General features: G+C 34.3%; 1 protein-coding gene across 3 annotated transcripts in view; it reads right to left on the bottom strand.

Moving 5' to 3' along the window:
• USP15 (ubiquitin specific peptidase 15) overlaps positions 1-20,718 on the bottom strand; it is a 118,917-nt gene that overhangs the window by 75,247 nt on the left and 22,952 nt on the right. For all 3 annotated transcript variants that reach the window (XR_006959854.1, XM_047066624.1, XM_047066625.1), the window contains exons 3-4: positions 13,044-13,174; positions 3,543-3,669 (exon numbers count right to left, since the gene is read on the bottom strand). Coding sequence is in view for 2 of the 3 variants with exons in the window: in XM_047066624.1 (XP_046922580.1) it covers positions 3,543-3,669; positions 13,044-13,174 (258 nt within the window). In the remaining variant the exon portion in view is untranslated. The remainder of the gene's footprint in view (positions 1-3,542; positions 3,670-13,043; positions 13,175-20,718) is intronic.

Below are 20,718 nucleotides of genomic sequence, written 5' to 3'. Positions count from 1 at the left end.
TTAAGCAATTCTATTAATAAATTTTATAGAAACAAAGTACTTTTCAATAAATTTTATAACATTGTTTTTTCCAGTGTATTCGTAAAGAAAAAATAAAAACCAAACTTTATGTTTCTTATTGGAACATTTTCTATATCCAAATATGTCAATTTAAGGAGGAAAATACTCAAAGGCAAGGCATTTTGGCTCTGAATGAGGTAAATTATTTAGATCCTGCCTGTGGCTACTATCATTATTATTATAAGTCAGTGTAAATAGTAGTAGCTGAAAATGAGTTTTGATTTGGCAAAACCAGAAAACAAATACTTCTATTTCTTAATTCTATTTACATAGCATATAGCTGTATTTTATGGACATAAATATTTGGATCATTTTTAATCAAGATGAGACCACAAGGGAAAAATATACATCCCATATTTCCTTTCTTATTATCCAAATTTTTTTATCATTTCAAAACTTACTTCCTTTAGAAAAACAAAATCAGCCCAATTAACCCTTGCACAGATTATATAAGGCAATAATTAAAAGATGAGACTGTGTCCAGTTAGAATATTTTCACTTGGAACCAGGGTGATCCTAAGTAAGTCTTTTAACCTTTCTTAGCCCCAACTTCATCATCTATACAATGAAGATAAAGTATTGCTGAAGTTTAAAAAGAAATTTCCTACAAAGTGCCAAAAACATAGTCCCACAACTGCTAACTACTATAACTATTTTATCAGGTCTCTAAAATTCCCAGTTTAATTTTAATTTTTGTGAAGGTTTTACAAAATTTCAGTTTTTGTAAAACCTTTTGCTTAGAGAGCAAACTTGCTCAAGTACAGATTACTGAACTTTAAAAACTAAGACCTACAGTAAGAAATCGTGGCCCTATATACACGTGTTGTTTTCTATTGTGATATTTTCTGTTCCATTCTTTTCACTCCCAAACTACTTATACCACCCAGAGTACTGACAAACATGCTCTAATACAGTAAGAAACTTTGGCTGTACAAAAATTCAGGTCACTTACAATTTTAAGGTATATATCCAATGTATGTAGCATTTTAAAGTATTAGTATGTTGATTAAAATCTATACAAATCAAAAACTTTTTGAAGCAGATTCTTTACAAATGATTTAACTCCATAAGACAAATTCTTATGTAGTACTTAATATGAGAACTCCACACTGCTCGTACTGAAATCAGAAATTAAACCAGCTGATCTTCATATAATGAGCTTAAAAATATTATTCCGTGAACTAATGTTCTAAAATAAGATTTCTTTTATAAATATTTTTTTAATTTTAATTTTTAAAATGTTTATTTATTTTTGAGAGGGAGAGAGACAGAGCTTGAGCAGGGAAGGGGTAGAGAGAGGAAGACACAGAACCTGAAGCAGGCTCCAGGCTCTGAGCGGTCAGCCTAGGGACCCGATATGGGGCTCCAACTCATGAACCACGATCACGACCTGAGCCGAAGTCAGATGCTTAATCAACTGAGCCACCCAGGTGCCTCTCTAAAAGTAAGATTTCTGATTGTCCCATATTTATACATAATTTTTCTACAGAAATAAGCTAAGGAGAAAAGGAAATACCAAACTCTAGTTTAAAATAACTAGAAAACATTATCTGTATAGTAGCTTCTCATTTATATTCCAACTAGCTGAACATTTCAGACATTATTTAATTTCAATAGACTACCCTTATTAGACTTTAGAGTCTTACTCTGCATATTTTAATATCATGATTAATGCAATTTTATATATATTGATAACTTAAAAAAATTTTTTTGAATGTTTTTATTTTTGAGAGAGAGAGACAGAGCGTGCATGGGGAGGAGCAGAGACAGAGGGGAGACACAGAATCCAAAGCAGGGTCCAGGCTCTGAGCTGTCAGCACAGAGCCCAATGCAGGGCTCGAACCCATGAACTGAGAGATCATGACCTGAGCCGAAGTTGGTCGCTTAACTGACTGAGCCACCCAGGTGCCCCTATATTTGATAACTTTCAGTTTTTCATATACAGAAGAAATGTTTTATTTTCCTGAATATGTTCCACAAGTCTAGAAGTTCAAAAGTCAACTAATTGTACATATTAATATAATAAAATGACATTTATATATGGAATTCTTACTATTTTAAGTATTCATTGTATTTTTTTAAAGTTTGATTTTGAGAGAGAGAGAGAGCACATGCACATGCAAGCAAAGGAGGGGCAGAGAGAGAATCTCAAGCAGGCTCTGCACTGCAGCACAGAGCCCGACACAAGGCTCAATCTCGCAAACCGTAAGATCATGACCTGAGCTAAAATTCAAGAGTCAGATGCTTAACCAACTGAGCCACAGGCACCCCTTAAGCATTCATTTCAGAAAGATGACTTAATGAGTTTACTAAATTGCATCACAAGCTTATAAATGTTCTAGGTAAATAAAGAGGGGGAAAACAGAAAATCCATACATAATATCATATTTGTAAAAACATGATTAACCAAGCACTAGTTATTGAAGAATGGTGTTATTTCATGGAAAATACAGTTTTAAAGGTATGTTCTGCTGTGAAATGGGTAAGTGGTGAAAGTCAAATATACTTGTGAAATTCAGAAATATTTTTATTTGCTTTTAACGAAAGTATACTTAATGACTGGTTTCAACAAAGAAAGCTATACATAAATTTGCAATTTTTTTTTTTTTTTGGCTGAGAAGTTCTGTTCATTAACTGCTATGTCTCCACTGTCTACATTTTCCAACAAGATCAATATTACCATTCATCTTGTTTTCCAATAACTTTATTATAAAATAACTACCTTCTATAATTTTTATTTTGAGCTGTGTTCTATGAACTACAATTTTGTTATTAAATCCATAATCATTTATTTAAAAAATATCTTATTCAACATAGTCTGACCTTAAATTAAAATGTGACTTTAAAATACAATAAAAAATTGCATATATTTTAATATGCACTTATATGTGTAGATATATAAATATATAATGATATGTAGATATATATATATATATATATATATATATATATACATACATACACACAGAGGGAGTTGGGTACACTTGAGACTATAATTTCCTAATCCACTCATTGTTAAACAAGAAAAAAATTAACGTATCATAAAAATGCTAACTCTACTAAGCCTACTGCCTTATTTAAGTAGCTACTTAATTGTATTTAAAGTCCAAAGAATAAACAGGAAAAAAGAAAATAAACAGTTGTCATTTTCCATGTTAAGTAACAATTTCCATGTTACTTACAGTTCTCTACTTTAATTTATACTCATGTTACAAACATGATATGTATTTTTTCAAATGCTAAATTAAAACAGTAATTATTTCATTTTTTTTAAGTAAAATAACACAAATAATAAACTCATCTAATAATGTAAACTAGATCTAGACATGATAAATGATTCAACTCTAGGCTAAGATTTGTTGCCTCAAGCTTGGAAATCTGTAATGTTTAAGTGTAAATCTAAAAAAGTTATCATCCTAGAAGCATATAAGAAATAGAATTACAGTTAAATTTCTAATAGCAATGGACAGGATGTTGCATACCTATTGTGTCAGCTTTGCTAAATCTTCGAGTTACAACATTGTTCATGTTTCCATTTTCACAGAGCTTCAATTCTGTGAGATATACTTCTACTTTGCAGTGCTTTACAAACATACCCTGTTCAACCACCTAAAAACCAAAGGAAATCAGTTAGCCAAAGCTCAATATATTTCACTGTCTCTAACAGCAATCAATATATATCTCTAAAGAGGCTTTAGAAAAAAACTACGGATCTCCAATGAAAAACATCTATTAAGAACTGTCAATATAAAATAAAAGATACTAGACAGTTTGAAAAGCAAGAAACATATTTGGAAATTTTAATATTTAACAGAATATGAATAATCATTTTAGATATTAACTGGTAGTTTGGAAAGGCATTTACTGATCTATGAAGATATTTTGGTATACTATAAATAACAAATACATTCAATATTTATAATGAGAAAGTTTACCCCAAATGTAAATACAGCTCTGATTAATTATCCAGACCTACTTCTAGCTTTTAGTACTTGAGCTCTAGCAGAAAACCTTTAAATATGGTAAGTTTTATAAAATCTCAGCAGCAGCTAACTCTATATGTTAATTCACTCTATATGTTAAATCCTTTAAAATAACTCCAAATTACTGCTGCCAAAATATTCAGCTATGGTCTGTAACTGATACGTTAGTTTTCCATCCTAAAATGACTTTGTTTGACCTTTATATACGCCCTTAGTAATTCTATTCAACAAATGGAAAAAAAAAAAAGCTGCTAAACATGCAAGCAACAAAGCAAAAAAGGAGTAAAAAAAATATATATATATATATATTAGGGTCACCTTTTAAATAAGTATATTTCCTTTTGATCTTCTAAAGGTTAACTGTAGGATTTCAGTCATGAATACTGTTTCTGAAAATAGTAATCGGCCTGATATGTGATACATTAGACAAATATGGCAAAAGGGAGGCTCCAAAAGACTGTTGTACTCACAAGCTTAGCATCAGTTCAGTAAAGGACTTACAAATTTGTCTTTCATTTGCAGGGAAGTTGTTTTAGATCAACAAATTCAAATGTAGCTTAGCTAATATTTAATGTCCAATCCAACACTAATTTTTATGATACTCTTTCATTTATATTCTCTTAATTATACTTGTTATATTCATATTTCTAAAACAGGCCAACAGCCTGCATCTCTCCATCTTTTAATTTTACAAACTTACAGTCTCTTAACTAATGAAATTTGTTTTAAATTCCTTTTGCTTATTTATTTTGAGGTTAAGAATGTAACAAAAGATATCATATCATTTAATTTTATAGGATTACTGGTAGCTATATTTAAGAGGAAAAATTAGAAATCAAATATTCCTGTCAATCAGAAATTTCCACTCTGGGACTCTAGTATCTGAGTGAGAATCCTAAAATAGTATTAATACTAACCACTGGCAGGTTGCTAAAACTGAGGTGGCTATAGGCCTCATTTTTAGGAGGGAAAAATGGAATGACCAATAATAGAATAGGGTAATAGGATAACAAAACAGGATAAAATAAAAAAGAAAATCCCTCATTATGATTTATATTGAGACATATTTTCTTCTAAATAAGCCTATTCTTTAAAAAATGAGAATTAATTTTAGTAATACCAATAGATATTTTCCTGGAAAGAATCTGGTGATTCAACTATCAGAAACTCATTGTAAACAATGAAAACAAAACACCAAGATTATTTCAAAATCCACTTTATTGGGTTTCAGGATTTTTCTCGTCATTTTTTTTCTTTTCTCCAAAACTATCTTATATTATTAAAACCCTCATCATCAGTACTCAAAATACTGTTAGATTTTACTTCCAAAAGTAGTGTAATAAAAAGATGTTCTTTTAAATAAATGTGAGTTTGTCCTCTCAACTGTTTTTATTTGAAAGAACCATACTATATGAATAATTAAAGCTTGAATACAGTAGCTCCACTGCAGAGAAAAATAATTAACATATTTATGTATGTGTTATTACGGTTTTATGTAGATTATTTATTTACATAACATCTTATTTATATTTATTTATATAAAGTCTACTGCCTTATTAAAAATGCACAGAAAATAACCATTTAAAATAATGACTATGAAGACTGTGCAACAGGAAGAAACAGGCTCATAAAAAACAAGGTATAAAGTTATATTTACCTAATTATTATAAACATTAAAATATATATTTGAAATTAAGACTGCAATGTGAATATTCAAAAGCAGTAGTTATGTTTCAGAATTAGAGATAACCACGGAAACATTTTTTTCTAAGTGAATTATGTTATATTAATATGAATAAGAAGCAAATACAAGATGAAATCTGGCTCCCTGTCCAAAATTTAAAACTTATGGCTAAATAAAAGTAATTCCATTAATTGATATCCACAACAAAGGTAAAAATCTCTTTACTAGTGAGGGAAATAAAAATTTATATTGAATTAAAATAAATATAATTTCTATTTGTTCATTTTGCTGTGAATATTAGCATTTTCCCCCCTTTGGAAACAGCAAGTGATTTCTAAGGAAATCTGGTATCTAAAACAAGTTGATAATACGGCCTAATGGACACATTTATTATTTTTGAGGAGTTGGCTGCATTCATTTTTGTAGCACTTACTGAGTACTATGCTTATCCTAGTGGTAAAAACAGACAAGTAGTGAAGTCTAACAAAATTTCAAAATCATGGGTGTTAATACATAAAAAAATCCTACATATGATATTCCATCCACAAATATTTCAGGACTTATTTCTTCAAAAACAAGAAAACAAGGACTCAGGACCATAATATCACATCACACCTAAAAAAAACTTTAAAACTAGGGGCACCTGGGTGGCTCAGTTGGTTAAGCCTCCAAACTTTGGCTCAGGTCATGATCTCATGGCTCGTGAGTTCGAGCCCCACATTGGGCTTTGTGCTGACAGCCCACAGTCTGGAGCCTGCTTCCAATTCTGTGTTTCCCTCTCTCTGTCCCTCCTCTACTTAGGCTCTGCTTCACTCTCTCTCTCTCAAAATGAATAAACATTAAAAAAATTAAAAAAAAAAACTTTAAAACGAATCTTTCATATCAAATATCCAGTCAATATTCAAACTGCCCCTACTGTTTCGTTTTTAATATACTGTTTGAATCAGGATCCAAATCAAGTCCATACACAAAAGTCTCTAAAATGTCTTTTAACTGCAAGTTCACCATGCATTTTTTTATTCTTGCAATTTTTAGTAAAACTACTTCATATTCTTGCAATATTCAGTAAAACTACTTCAATGAGATACATTCTAAATAAGATGCATAGTTATCTAGTTGCCCCTCTTTTTGTGATGTTGGTAGGCATTAATTAACCAGTGCTGAGATCAGGGATGGGGAAACTATGACCCCACAGGCTACATCTACATCTGACTTGCTATCTATTTTTGTATAACATTCTACTAGAACACAGTCATGCCCATTCACTTATATATCATCTATGAGTGCAACCAAAACAGCAGAGATGAATACCTTCCAGAGACTACCATGGCTTGCAAATATTTACTATCTGCTCTTTACAGAAAAAGTTTGGTGACACCACCCCCCACCCCAAGCATTATTTTATTTTTGATCAGTCTTGCCCGGACTCATCTTTATTTTACTGATCTAATTTTACTGTTCTTTATGAGCCAACTTTGTTCATTTAATATAGGTTTTTTTCTATTTTATGTTATTGTTTCTTGATTAGGCTTAATTTCCTTTTCATAACTCCTTGAGACAAAAGATTTTGACTTCTTTTCTAATATAAGTATTTAACTTAGCACATTCTAAGAATGGCTTTAGTCATTCTTTCATGTTGTGTTATTATTATTCAGTTTAAAATGTTTAATTTTACTTTGTATTTCTTCTTTAAGGATTACTTTACAAGTATAATGTTCCATTTCTAGATAGCTAAGAGATTATCTAGTTACCTTTTTGTTACCAACTTCCAAATTCCACTGGGGACAGAAGTCACTGAATAATTTCTAACATTAGAAGTGTATTGGAATTTGCTTGATGGCCCCGCATATGATCAATTTTGGTAAAAATTCCACTCAGGAAGAATCTGTATTCTGCACTAAGTGCAATGCATGTCAATTAGGTCATGCTGTTTAACCACGTTGTTCAAATCTGCTCCCAAGCTCAATCATGTGGTTGCTGGCAGTTCTCAGAACCTCTCCAGCTGCTGGCAGAGAATTTAACTCCTCATTATGTGAGTGCCTCTATAGGCTGCCTGCATGGCAATATGGCTTCACTCAGAGTGACTGATCCGAGAGAGTGAGTGAGTGAGTGAGTGAGTGAGCGAGCGAGCGAGCGAGGGAGGGAGGGAGGGAGAGAGTGACAGAGAGCACACGCGTGAGTGCACACACAAAAGAGTACTTCCCAAGTTAGAAACACCAGTTATCTTTTCTTTTAGAAACTAATCCCAGAAGTGACATACTATCACTTCTGCCATATTTTACTGGTCACACAGACTAACTTTGGTACAACGTGGGAGATTACACAAGAGTATATAAGTAACAGGAGGTGGCAGTCACTGGCAAGCTTTTTGAGGCTGGCTACCACAGTCCACTCTCTGGCTCCCAGTAAGTCACAGTCCCTCCCTACAACATGCAAAATACATTTAATCCCTGCAAAGTCCCCATTAGTATCACCCGATTATAATATCAACTCCAAGTTTAGAAACTTGTCATCTATATCGGATCCAGGTACGGATAAGGCCTTGGATATAGTTTCTTAAACATCTTGGGTATAGTTCCTCTCTATCTATAATCCTGTGAACTACGATATAAGTTTTCTGCCTACCATACACCCTAAATAAAATGGTGGGGCATACAGAAGACAATTTTTTAGATATTCCTGTTAAAAGGGATGGGGATGGGGTAGGGAGAGAAACAAAGGAGTCAACAGTCCATGGAAATTCTGAAATCCACCTGGGCAAATACTTAAAGTTCCTTGATCAGGGCCTGAAAATGACTCTTTACAACATTGTTTGTTTCCTGAATCACACTTTTTTTCATGAAAGTTAGCACATGTGTGCAGTTGAGTAAATTCTTAGTCTGACCTCTGCTTGTAGAAGTCTCAGAGATCAAAGGCCTCTTTGATCTTAACACTGTTTCTGTAGTCCAAGATGGTAGCAGTTCGTGAAAACATCACAGGTCTCCAGTGGATCTCACTGGAGTCTCATTCCATTAGACAAAAGTCACATCCACAAATGTCCTCTAGATATGTCCTATCTTGGGTTTACGCTGAAAGCCTGAAGGGCGATGCTCTTAAGCTTCTTAGAAGCTCCACTGTTCTTAGAAGCCACATATTGAAAGGAAGTGTGAAGTACACCCTGAAATTCTTTAAAGGGCCTTTTGTCTGAACAGTATTGTGAGGTACCACCTTTGACTTCTCTGAGGTCTTAATAAAGAATTTTACAGTTGTACTCTTGGCTTCAACTTTCGTTCATGCTTTCCTGAGAGTGACTTAAGTTTGATCTTTGCTTGGGAACACATCAGAGTTTCAGCATTGTCATCTGGAGAGGCCATCAATCTTCCAAACCAGGAAGTCTTGGCTCCTTTTTAACAGCCCTTTCTTTAGTTTCTCTCTCCCTTCTCACATGTGACTATATGAAGCACAAGAAGAAACCAGGCAGTACTTCCAATATTTTGGCATATCATTCAGCTCATTAGATATTTTTTTACCTTTCAATTTACTGCAGTTGACAAATGCTGCTAAACTTTCTGCTACCTTACAACAAAGATCACTTCTTCTGGGTTCCATTAAGATTTTCCTCACTTTCCTGTGAGTCCTCACTGGCAGCCTCCTCAAAGTCTAAAATTGTGCTATCAATTTATTCAAGACACTTTAAGCTTTCATTAATACTCATAATTTCTTACAGCTTCTACTCCCTGCCTGGTTCTAAAGCCACACCACACTTCAAATTTTGATAAGGCAGCACACTATTTCCAGAACTACCAAAATTAGTTCTTAGTTTTCTTTTATATACTTTTTTGTTTTGTTTTGAGAAAGGGAGAAAGAGAGAATCCCAAGCAGGCTCCATGCTCAGCGGGAGCCCACTGTAGGACTACCACAACCCCAGGACCACTACCAGAGGAGAAATCAAGAGTCAGACGTTCAACTGACTGAGCCACGCAGGCATCCCAGTTACTAGTTTTCTAGTGCTGCATAATATATCATCCCAAAATTCAGCAACTTAACATTAGTTCACATAGTTTCTGAGGGTCAAGAACCTGGAGCAGCTTAGCTAGGTTGGTCTGCTTGGGGTCTCTTATGAGATTAAGGTCAAGCTGTAGGCTAAGGCTTCAATTATCTGAAAGCTGTAATGACACTGGAGGATTCACTTCTGAGGTCACTCACATGGTTGTTAACAGGTCTCCATTTCTCTCTATTGCCCAGAGATCTCAGTTCCTTACTATATAAGCCATTCCACAGGCTGCCTGAGTATGCAGTTAAACTTCCCAGAACGAGAAATGACAGAGTGCAAGAGGGTGTGTGCACCCAAGATGGGAGCTGAGGTGTCTTCTATAATCTCATCTTTTCTATTTTAATGAGGTATTATTGAAATGTAACATTAGTTTCAAATGTAAAACAATGATTTGATATTTGTGTATGTTGTGAAACAGATCACTACAAAAAGTCTAGTCAATGTCTGTCACCCTATATAGTTAGAAACATTTTTCTCTTGTGACAAGAACTTTTAAGATCTACTCTCTTAGCAGCTTTCAAAAATGCAATACAGTACTATTAACTATAGTCACCATGCCACACATTACAACCCCATGACTTACCGATTTTATAACTGGAAGTCTGTACCTTCTGGATCCCTTTACCCTAAAATCTAATCTTGAAAGTGACACATCCACTTTAACTTCTGCCATGTTACTGCCACAAAGGACTACCCAAGGATATGGATATAAGGAGGTTGTCTTGGAGGCTACTATCTTAACTTATATACTAATATGATGTATTTTAAGTTTATGTATATATTCATCCTAATAAGATATTGCTACCATTTTAAATAGTCTGCCTTAAGATTTATTCACAATATTTACTTTTGTTAATCTACATTTTTTCCTGGGTCTCCAAGCTTCCATACGGAATAATTTTCTTACCATTCTGAAAACTGCTTTGTATTTCCTTTAGTGCAGGTCTGCTAGTAACAAATTCTATCAATTTGTTTATCTGAAAATAGCTTTCTTCCCTACCCAAAGGATCCTTTTCTGAAGGATCCTTTCCTTGGATACACATTCTAGGTTGGCAGTGATTTTCTTTCATCATGTTGAAGATGGTTATTGTTATTTTTCAGATTTCATTTCTTCTGAGAAATAATTTCTTTGTTTATTCTTACTTTGAAGGTAAATAGACCTCTTTTTTGGCTGTAAGAGGAATATCTTTCTGCTTTTGCTATTGAACATTTTTATTGGGTATGGTTTTGTTTGTATCTTTTTGAGCATGGGTTTGTTTCACAGCATTTGATTCTGTAGCATGTTACCTTCCACTGGTTTTAGAAAATTCTCAGCTATTATCTCCAGCACTACTTCTTAAAATTTTGTTGTTGTTATTTATTTTTGAGAGAGAGTGTGAGCAGTAGAGGAACAGAGAGAGAGGGGGACAGAGGATCCAAAGTGAGCTCCAAACTGACAGCAGTGAGACTGACGCAAAGCTCAAACTCACAAACCACGAGATCATGACCCGAGCCGAAGTGGGACACTCAACTGACTGAGCCACCCAGGTGTCCCACCTCCAATGTTACTTCTATGCTGTTCTGCTTTTTCTCTCCTTCTAAGAGTCCACTTGTATGTATATTAAACTAATGTACTTTGCTCAAAGTGCCTTTGCTTATTTCTGTATATTCCATCATTCAGTGTCTCTAAGCTTCAATCTGTATATATTTTTTTAAAGTTTATTTTGAGAGAGGGAGGAAGCAAGAGCATGAGTGGGGCAGGGCAGAGAGAGAGACAAAGAATGTCAAGCAGGCTCTGTGCTGTCAGCACGGAGCCCGAGGCAGGGCTCAATCTCACAAAATCTGAGATAATGACCTGACAGAAGTCAAGAGTTGGACGCATAACCAATTGAGCCACCCAGGTGCCCCAAGTCTATTTATTTCTACTGATGTTATCAGTTAGTTTACAAATTTTCTCTTTGGTTCTGCTTACTGTTTTACCCAAATAGTGATTACTTACTTCTTAATTTTTTTCATATTATTTTAGAATTACAAATTTTATTTGGTTCTTAATATTTTTAGAATTATATTTAATTCTTAACAGTTTTGAAGTCCTTCAACGGTCTTATTTTTAAACATAATAAGCACAGTATTTATTTATTCATATTTATTTTAGAGGGAGAGTGTACGCATGTATGCACAAGTGATGGAGGGATGGCGGGGGGTGGAGAATCTCAAGCAGGCTCCACGTCCAACATACAGCTGGACTACGGGCTCGTTGTCATGACCATAAGATCATGACCTGAGATGAAATCAAGAGTCAGACGCTTAAGTGACTGAGTCATCCAGGCTCCCCATAAGCACAGTATTTTAAAATTTCTGTCTGATAATTCCAGGGACAGAGAAAGAGACGGAGAATCCCAAGCAGGCTCCGTACTGTCAGCGCAGGGCCCGATCCCACAAACTATGAGATCATGACCTGAGCCTAAATCAAGAGCCAGACGGTTAACCAACGAGGCCACCAGGCACCCCAAGGTTTAATTCTATACCTAAACCACCAATATACACATACAAATTGTTAATATAGCAACTCTGTAGCAGTTCCAAATAAATCCATGTATGGTTTGGTCTACTACAGGTCTATACGCTTGTGTTACCTAATTTGTTTTTTTAATTGTTTCTGGGTTGAAAAAAAAAAAGATAAATAATTATATGCTCAGAGATTCTGGTCCCCAAACTCTTCCTTCCTCTCTTCCCCCTCCCTGCCTGATACACTATTAAATACTTGTGTAAGATTGGCAGACCTACTTTAAACATTCGGTATTCTGTTAAATGACAACACCCTTACTTTCATAAATGACTTTTTAGTTCCAAAAAGTAAAAACAATGGGTCTTTTTTTTTTTTTTTTTGACAGAGACTGAGAGAGAGAGAGGGAAGGGAAGAGGGAGAGGGACAGAATTTTCAGCAGGCTCCATACCCAGCATGGAACCTGACACAGGGTTCAATCTCACGAATGTAAAATCATGACCTAAGCCGAAATCAAGAGCTGGAGGCTTAACCAACTGAGCCACACAGGTACCCTGATAATGCATCATTTTTAATGTTCCTAAACTCTAACTGTAAAACTTGCAGCATAGTGGTTAAGAAAACAGGCTGCCTAAGTTTTTAAACTGATGTGACTTTCTAAAAGACCCTGAATCTATCTCTGTCCTCATTTCCTCACCTATAAAATGAAGGTAAGAATACATACCCTACAGAGCTTCCTAAACAAAAATGTGAACTGTTGGAGAAAAATATTTTTATTCAGTTATGCTTAATACATACCTTTCGTGCTATTGGTTCCTGACCTTCCATCAACGTGTACCAGCTGACAAGTTTATTCCAGCCCTCAGTTGGCAACAGTATGTAATCCAATTCATCAATAAGATGTTCCTTAAGTGACTGGGCATCACCATCTGCAAAAGAAAATAGTAAACTTGATACGTAAAAAGAAACAATAGTACATATATCTAATACTATATAGTGTAACTATGATAGATTACTTAAATTCATGGAGACTAATTTAAATATTTAACCAATGAGTTCTGAAGAAAGCTCTGAAGAAATTCACATATAAATCTACATGTTTCAAAATAAACTGTTGCTTTAAAAAGTTTCAATGTGTACCAGTAGTGAATGAACAGCATTTAAAGACATAATTTTTTTATTAAGCTCTTAAAAAAAATACTAAGGTGTAATCTTAAAAAAATACCAAGGGATCTGAAAGAAAAGTGTTTCCCCAATATTTCAAGTAGCAGATATTCCTCACGTGGTAAAAGTGATCATTCTAGCATTAGGTGATGAAGGAAATTCAGAAGCAAATCAATAACCTTTTACAATGACTACAAAGCATACAGGCTGGGAACCATGATGGAAATCAAAAAAGGGCACCTTGAAAACCAAATCATTACTCCAGAAGGCCCATGATCTACGTTCCTCCCAAAATCTAAAGTAGAGGTAGTTGTTCTGATGTGGTTCTAATTCTATAATCATTTTCAAAATTCTGGTTAAATTGAAAACTTACTGCAGGGCAGACCAGAGATCTAGAAGCAAGAGCATGAGTTACACCTGTATGACAGCTCTAATCTTAGACTCATTTTTTATTATCTGGTCCTGTTACCTGAATTTTCAAAGTGCAGAAACAAACACATATAGTTCATTGAATTACACACAACATAAAGATTTTCTCAATCTGAGCCAGTCTTAAACTAACAAACATGGTAAGCAAAATTGTTGTTAGTAGCAGCTCAGTGAGAACACATATTCTTAATTAGACATTACAATATAAAACAAGAAGCAGGAAAAATTCTGAAAAGATTAAAAGCAAGTTATTTATTCCATCTAGCATCAATCTATGGTCAGAGAATCACACTGAACTTTGAGAAAACTTTCATGTAGAGAAGAAATGGTAAAACTCTAAGTTCTATAATACAAACTTCAATCGCAGATGCAAACTAAGCATTAATTTTTAAAACCTTAGTTGTAATTCTAAATTCTTTATGGAAACTGATCATTTGGAACATATTTTCAGAACCTGCTGAAGGTGAAAGAGACTTACACATTGTAAACACCTCTATGCATCATATCCTATGAGACATACTACAGGAGACAACCATGTTATCTCAGTTCTCAAAGCAATCCTGTAAGATAGGTATCTCCATTTTAGATTAGAAAATATTTTCAGGGAAACTCAGTAACTTTCCCAAGATCATACATACAGAAAACTGCAGGTAGTATGAAAGGTGTTACTATAGAAAACACTGTTAGGTGACTTTTCAAAACAGTATCATGAGGTAGATATCTCCAAATTAATGAGTAAACAGATTCCAGTACTGATTAACTCGCCAAAGGTTACACATACAAATTGGACTCAAATAGATTGGTTTACTTAAACATCCATTTTCTTTCTACTATTGACAGATTGCCCTCCAGAAAACTTAGGAAAAGAAAAGTTTAAAAATTAAGACTTTTAAGCTGTTTTCCACAATAATTCAAGAGTTTGAGTAAATGATTTTACTATGTACCAGAATCAAATAGTAACTTTATAAGTAGTGGACAATATTTGTTACTTCTGCAATTACTGACTCATAATTGATACACAATAAATTGCACATATTTAAGGTGAACTATTTGGTCAATTTTGACAGATCAATACAAATGTGAAACCACCACCATGACCAAAATGATGGATAGATTCCTCCCCATTAAAGGATTCCTAAGAGTCCTTTGTAATCTCTACTTTCTGTTTATCTAAGTCTACTGTCCTGTCCCCCAAAAATCACTTACCTGTTTATCCATATTTTGCAACTATAGACTAATGTGCACTTTGTAGTTTTATATGAAAACTGTCTTTTGTTCCTACAGGCATTTTCTAGAATCTCATGTAAAAATTATATATAGTGTTTTTGTTTGGCTTTCTTTACACTGCGTAATTATCTTAAGAGCCATCTATGTTTCTACATATTAATACTTCACTGCCAGCACAGAGCCTGACATGGGGCTCAAACTCATGAAACTGTGAGATCATGACCTGCGCCAAAACCCAGAGCTGGACGCTTAACCAACTGAACCACGCAGGCGTCCCTATACTTCATTCCTTTTAATTGTTGAGTAGGATTTCATTATATGGATATACTATAATTTGTTTATCCAGTTAGCTATTGATGGGCATTTGGGGTTGTTTCCGATTTTCTCTATTACAAATAACATTGCTATGCACATCTGTGTATAAGTTTTCATATGGATATATATTCTCATTTCTTTTGGGTAAATATGTAGGAGTGGAATGACTGGTTTCTATGGTAAACATGGGTTTAGGTTTTTAAGAAATTTCCTATTTCCAAAAACAGTGTATAGAAGCTCCACTTATTTCACATCCTTGTCAACACTTGGGTATCATTCTTTTAAATTTTAATCATTTTGATACACATATCAAACAAACATACACATACACATTTGAAACCTCATTTCTCTAATGACTAATGATGCTGATAATCTATGCAATTATGCAGTTTTTGAAAACTCCATTTTCTTTTGTGAATCATCTGTTCAAATCTTTTGCCTATGTTTTCCACTAGGTTTTGCTGTATTAATATAGTTTCAAGAGTTCTTTATTCTGCATACAAGTCTTTTATCAGTTAGGTGATCTGCAAATACTTCTCCCACACTGTGGTTTGTTTTTTCATTCTTAACATTTATCATTTGAAGAAGATTTTACTACTGAGCACAGGTTTTTTTCTTTTATCAGTTTGCTTTTCGTATCACATTTAAGAAATCTGCCTAACACAATGTCACAAAGATTTTCTCCTATTTTTTACAATTTATATGATCTGTTTTATTTTGTATATAATGCCAGGTATGGATCCAAGTTCAGTTTCTTGTTTTTTTTGTTTTTTTTTTTTGCGAACAGATACCTAAAGCTCAAGCTCAAGCAGTATGTTTAAAGACTATCCTCTCTTTACTGAAATCCTCTTACATCTTTGTTTAAAATCAATTGACCACATATGTGTGCATCTACCTTTGGATTCTCTAATCTGTTCAATTGATCCCTGTCTCACACCATATACGAATATTAACTTAAAATTGATCAAAGTCATAAATGTAACAGCTAAAACTATAAAATTCTTAGAAGACAACATAGGTGTAAATCTTTTATGACCCTGGATTAGGGAATGCATTCTGACACCAAAACCACAACAAGAAAAAAATATAAATTGGATTTAATCAAAATTAAAAACTACTGTGCTTCAAAGACACAAGAAAGTAAAAGACAATTTACAGATTGGGAGACAATTTCTGGAGATCATATATCTGATAAGGGGCTAGTATCCAGAATATATAAGTAACACTGAAAACAGAAAAATAAAAAGCCCAATTAAAAAATAAGAACAGGATCTGAACTAACATTTCTCCAAAAAAGATACATAGACAGCATAGATAAGATACTTAACATCATTACTCACTAGAGAAATACATATCAAAATCACAATGAGGTATCACTTCACACCCAGCAGGACGGCTATAATAAAAGGACAATGTGTTGGCAAGGATATGTCTGACTCTTGATTTCAGCTCAGGTCATGATCCAAGGTTATGGGATCGGCCCGTGTGAGGCTCCATGCTGAGCATGATATTTTCTCTCTCTCCCCCTCTGCCTCTCTTGCTGTCTAAAATAAAATAAAAATTAAAAAGATACAATTGGGTTTTTAAATAATCGTCTTATATCCTATAAACCAATCTCATTTATTACTCCTTAGAAACTTTGTTTTTTGTAGATTCAATCAAATTTTCTGGACAACTAGGCATAGTTACCTGTGAATAAAAGCAGATTTATTACTTCTTCCTGTACAATCTGTATGCTTTTTACCTCTTTTTCTTGCCTTACTGCACTGGGTGGAACCTCTAAGGTCAGCTGAAGACCTAAATGGACACTCTTGCTTTTTTCATGTTACCTGTAGGTTTTTTGTAGAAGCCCTTTATGAGGCTGAGGACACTTCCTTCATTTTATTCTTTTATCTTACATATTATCTTTAATTTTTTTTTAATGTTTATTTATTTTTGAGTGAGAGAGAGAGACACAATCTGAAGCAGGCTCCAGGCTCTGAGCTGTCAGCACAGAGCCCAATGTGGGGCTTGAACTCACAAAGCGAGATCATGAACTGAGCTGAAGTTGGACGTTTAACCAACTGAGCCACCCTGGAGCCCTGATGTATTATCTTTTAAATATATTTTTCTATATGATACATATATATATATAAAATATATATATATATATGTATATATGTATGTGTGTATATATATATCTTACACATACATACCCATTTCATTGTTGGACTTTATTTACTAAACTTCTGTTTAGACAACATACGTAGACAAGAGTTTTCTTTGGATGTCTGTAAGATTTTGGTATCAGGGTAATGATGGTTTCATAGCATGAGTTGGAAAGTATTAGCTTCCAATTTTGGAAGAGTTTTGTAAAACAGGTATATATAAATATGTGGTGGAATTCACCAGTGGCACCATTTGGATCTGATGGGTTTTTCTGTGAAAAATTTTAAGCTACAAATTCATTTTCTGTAATTGATACAGGGCTATTCAGGCAATCTATTCTTTTGGAATGAGCTTTGGCAGTTTCACTTTTTTTCATCTGGTTTGTTGAATTTAATGACATAAAGTTCGTAATAATTCTTTATTGCCCTTTTAATAGTTGTTGATTCCGAACTGGTGTTACCTCTCGTGTTCTGATACTGGCAATTGTGTCTTTTCTTTTTTCTCTTTTTTTTTTTTATGTTTGTTTATTTTGAGAGAGATACAGTGTGCATGTGTATACATAAGAGTAGGAGAGGGGCAGTGAGAGAGGGAGACAGAATCCTAAGCAGGCTCCTGCTGTCAGCAGAGTCTGACACAGGGCTCAATCTCTCAATTTCACGAACTGTGAGACCATGACCTAAGATGAAATTAAGAGTCAGATGCTAGTCAGAAACTAGATATGGACCCATTTTATTATTTCACAAAGAACGAGCTTATTTTTCCGTTTTTATAATTGACATATCATATTTGTTTTGAGAAGAACCGATTTTTGGTTCATTGATTTTTTTCTCTATTTTTCTATTCTCTGATTTCTGTTCTGAAATTACTTTCTTTCTTCTAAGTTTAATCTGTTCTTTTTTAGTTTCTTAAAAACTGTCGCTGATTTGAGAGTCTCATTTTCTTTACTGATATATTATTTATGTATTATATAATTATATATTAATACAGTCACTCCAGCTTTCTTTGGATTAGTGTTAGCACAGGTATTACTTTTCTATATGCTGTATAGCAAACTAATGCAGCGGCTGAAAACCATAACCCATTTACTATCTCATAGTTCTGTGAGTTACAAGTTCGGGGGGCTCAACAGACTTCTCTATTTAGGGTCTCATAAGGCAGAAATCAAGACGTCAGATGGGCTGATCTACTAACTAGAGACTCTGGGGAAGAATTTGCTTCCAAGCTCATTCAGACGGTTGGCAGTATTCAGTTCTTCATGATGCCAGGACTGAGGTGGTCTGTTTTTTTGCTGGCTGTGAGCCAGGGTCTCTCTCTGTTCCTAAAGGATCCCCTGCCTTCCTTCTCACATGGCCCCTTCCATTTTTAACCAGCAATGATGTACTGAGTAATTCTCATGCTTTGAATCTCTGACTTCTACCAGCCAGAGAAAAGTCTCTGCTTTTAAAGAGCACTCGTTGTTAGATTAAACCTGGTGGGATAATCTCCCTTTTGCCATACAACATAAATAATCCTGGGAATGGCATCTCATCCTAATTCACATGCTCTACCCATACTCAAAGGGGAGATGATTATATAAGAGAGAGAGCAGTCACTGGGAGTCAGTCTTAGAATTCTGCTTACCATAACATGCCATACTTTTTCAATTCTTTTAATCCATTTGTACCTTTATATCAAAAGAGGGGTTTCTTATAGACAGTATATAGTTAGGTCTTATTTCTTATCCAATCTCTACCTCTAATTAGGGGTATTTACATTTAATGTGATTATTAATAGAGAAGAGTTTGAATCTACCACGTTGCTAATTTGTTTTGTATGTTCCATTTGTTAATTTTTTCTACTTAAAAATTTTTTAAACATTGATGTTTCTCCTCATTATGCATATTTTTCTGCTTCTTTGCCTACCAGGTAATATATTGTTAGATCCAAGACATTATAAATTTTATCCTGTTGGATGCTGAATATTTCTGAATTTCTCTAAGTACTCTTGCATTTTGTTCTAAGATATAAAGTTTGATGCTTTCAGGATAAAAGGACAGGACGATTAATTTTGCCCTATTACAGTGGCAAAACTGTTCGCAGTATACTCCATGAATTATAAGGCTTTCCACTCTGTTATGAACACTTTATTCTTGGTCCTATATGAGCCCCAATGATTGTTCCCTCTAATTCTTTTGGGCGCTTCTTTCGTTGGCCTTGGGTACCCCCTTCACATACATGAGCTAATCAATACTCAGTTGGAGGTATGAGAGAGACTCTGTATATCTCTAGGTCTCTGTCTCTTTTTGCTGGTCATTCCTATCTGGTACTCTAAACTGAAAACTCTGGTGGCCTGGGTCTCCCTGAATCCCAAACTCTTTCCTCAACTGGGGGGAGTGCCAGGCTCTACATGGGTTTCCTCTTCTGTGCCTTGTTTTGAAAACTGGTATCAATGCAGTAAGCTGAGGCAATCATAGGGCTTACCACATTTGTTTCCTATATCTCAAGGATCACTGTTCTTTGATGCCTGGTATCCAATGTTTTGAGAACCACTGATTTATATATTTTGTCAAGGTTTTAGTTTGCTCAGGTGGAAGAGTAAATCTAGTCCCTGTTACTCCATCTTGGCCAGAAATGGAAGCTCTGGTACTTGTGTTTTATACCCTTTAAATGTAATGAGAGGTACAGAAAACTGGTAAGTAGCAAGGGTTGGAGAAGATTGATGCAAAAATCCAAGAATGTAAACATTTATCAGTGCTCCCCAACTAAATAATCATGTGTCCATTAGGAATAATGTAGCACTATAGTGCTTTAAGATAGTGCTTTCTAACTTACATTCTTCATTTAAAGATGTGAATAATAAACATTTCTTACATAATAAATGAAAACAATCTGTCATAATACACAGTAATAACTAATTATGATAGAATAATCTGAGTTCATTAGGTCAAATCTATTATACAAAGAAATTTTTTTTTTAACATTTATTCATTTTTTTGAGAGACAGAGCATGAGCAGGGGAGGGACAGAGAGAGAGAGAGAGAGAGAGAAAGAGAGAGAGAGGGAGAATCCGAAGCAGGCTCCAGGCTCTGAGCTGTCAGCACAAAGCTTGACACGGGGCTCGAACTCATGAACTGCGAGATCATGACCTGAGCTGAGCTTAACCAACTGAGTCCCAAAGAAATTTCTAATATATCTATTTACATTAACATTT

Source organism: Lynx rufus, unplaced genomic scaffold (assembly GCF_022079265.1).
Source record: "Lynx rufus isolate CCGP_SWC_20201006 ecotype Redwood Valley unplaced genomic scaffold, mLynRuf1.p SCAF_7, whole genome shotgun sequence".
Taxonomy (NCBI): Eukaryota; Metazoa; Chordata; class Mammalia; order Carnivora; family Felidae; genus Lynx; species Lynx rufus.
This window is presented reverse-complemented; position numbering and strand designations above follow the sequence as displayed.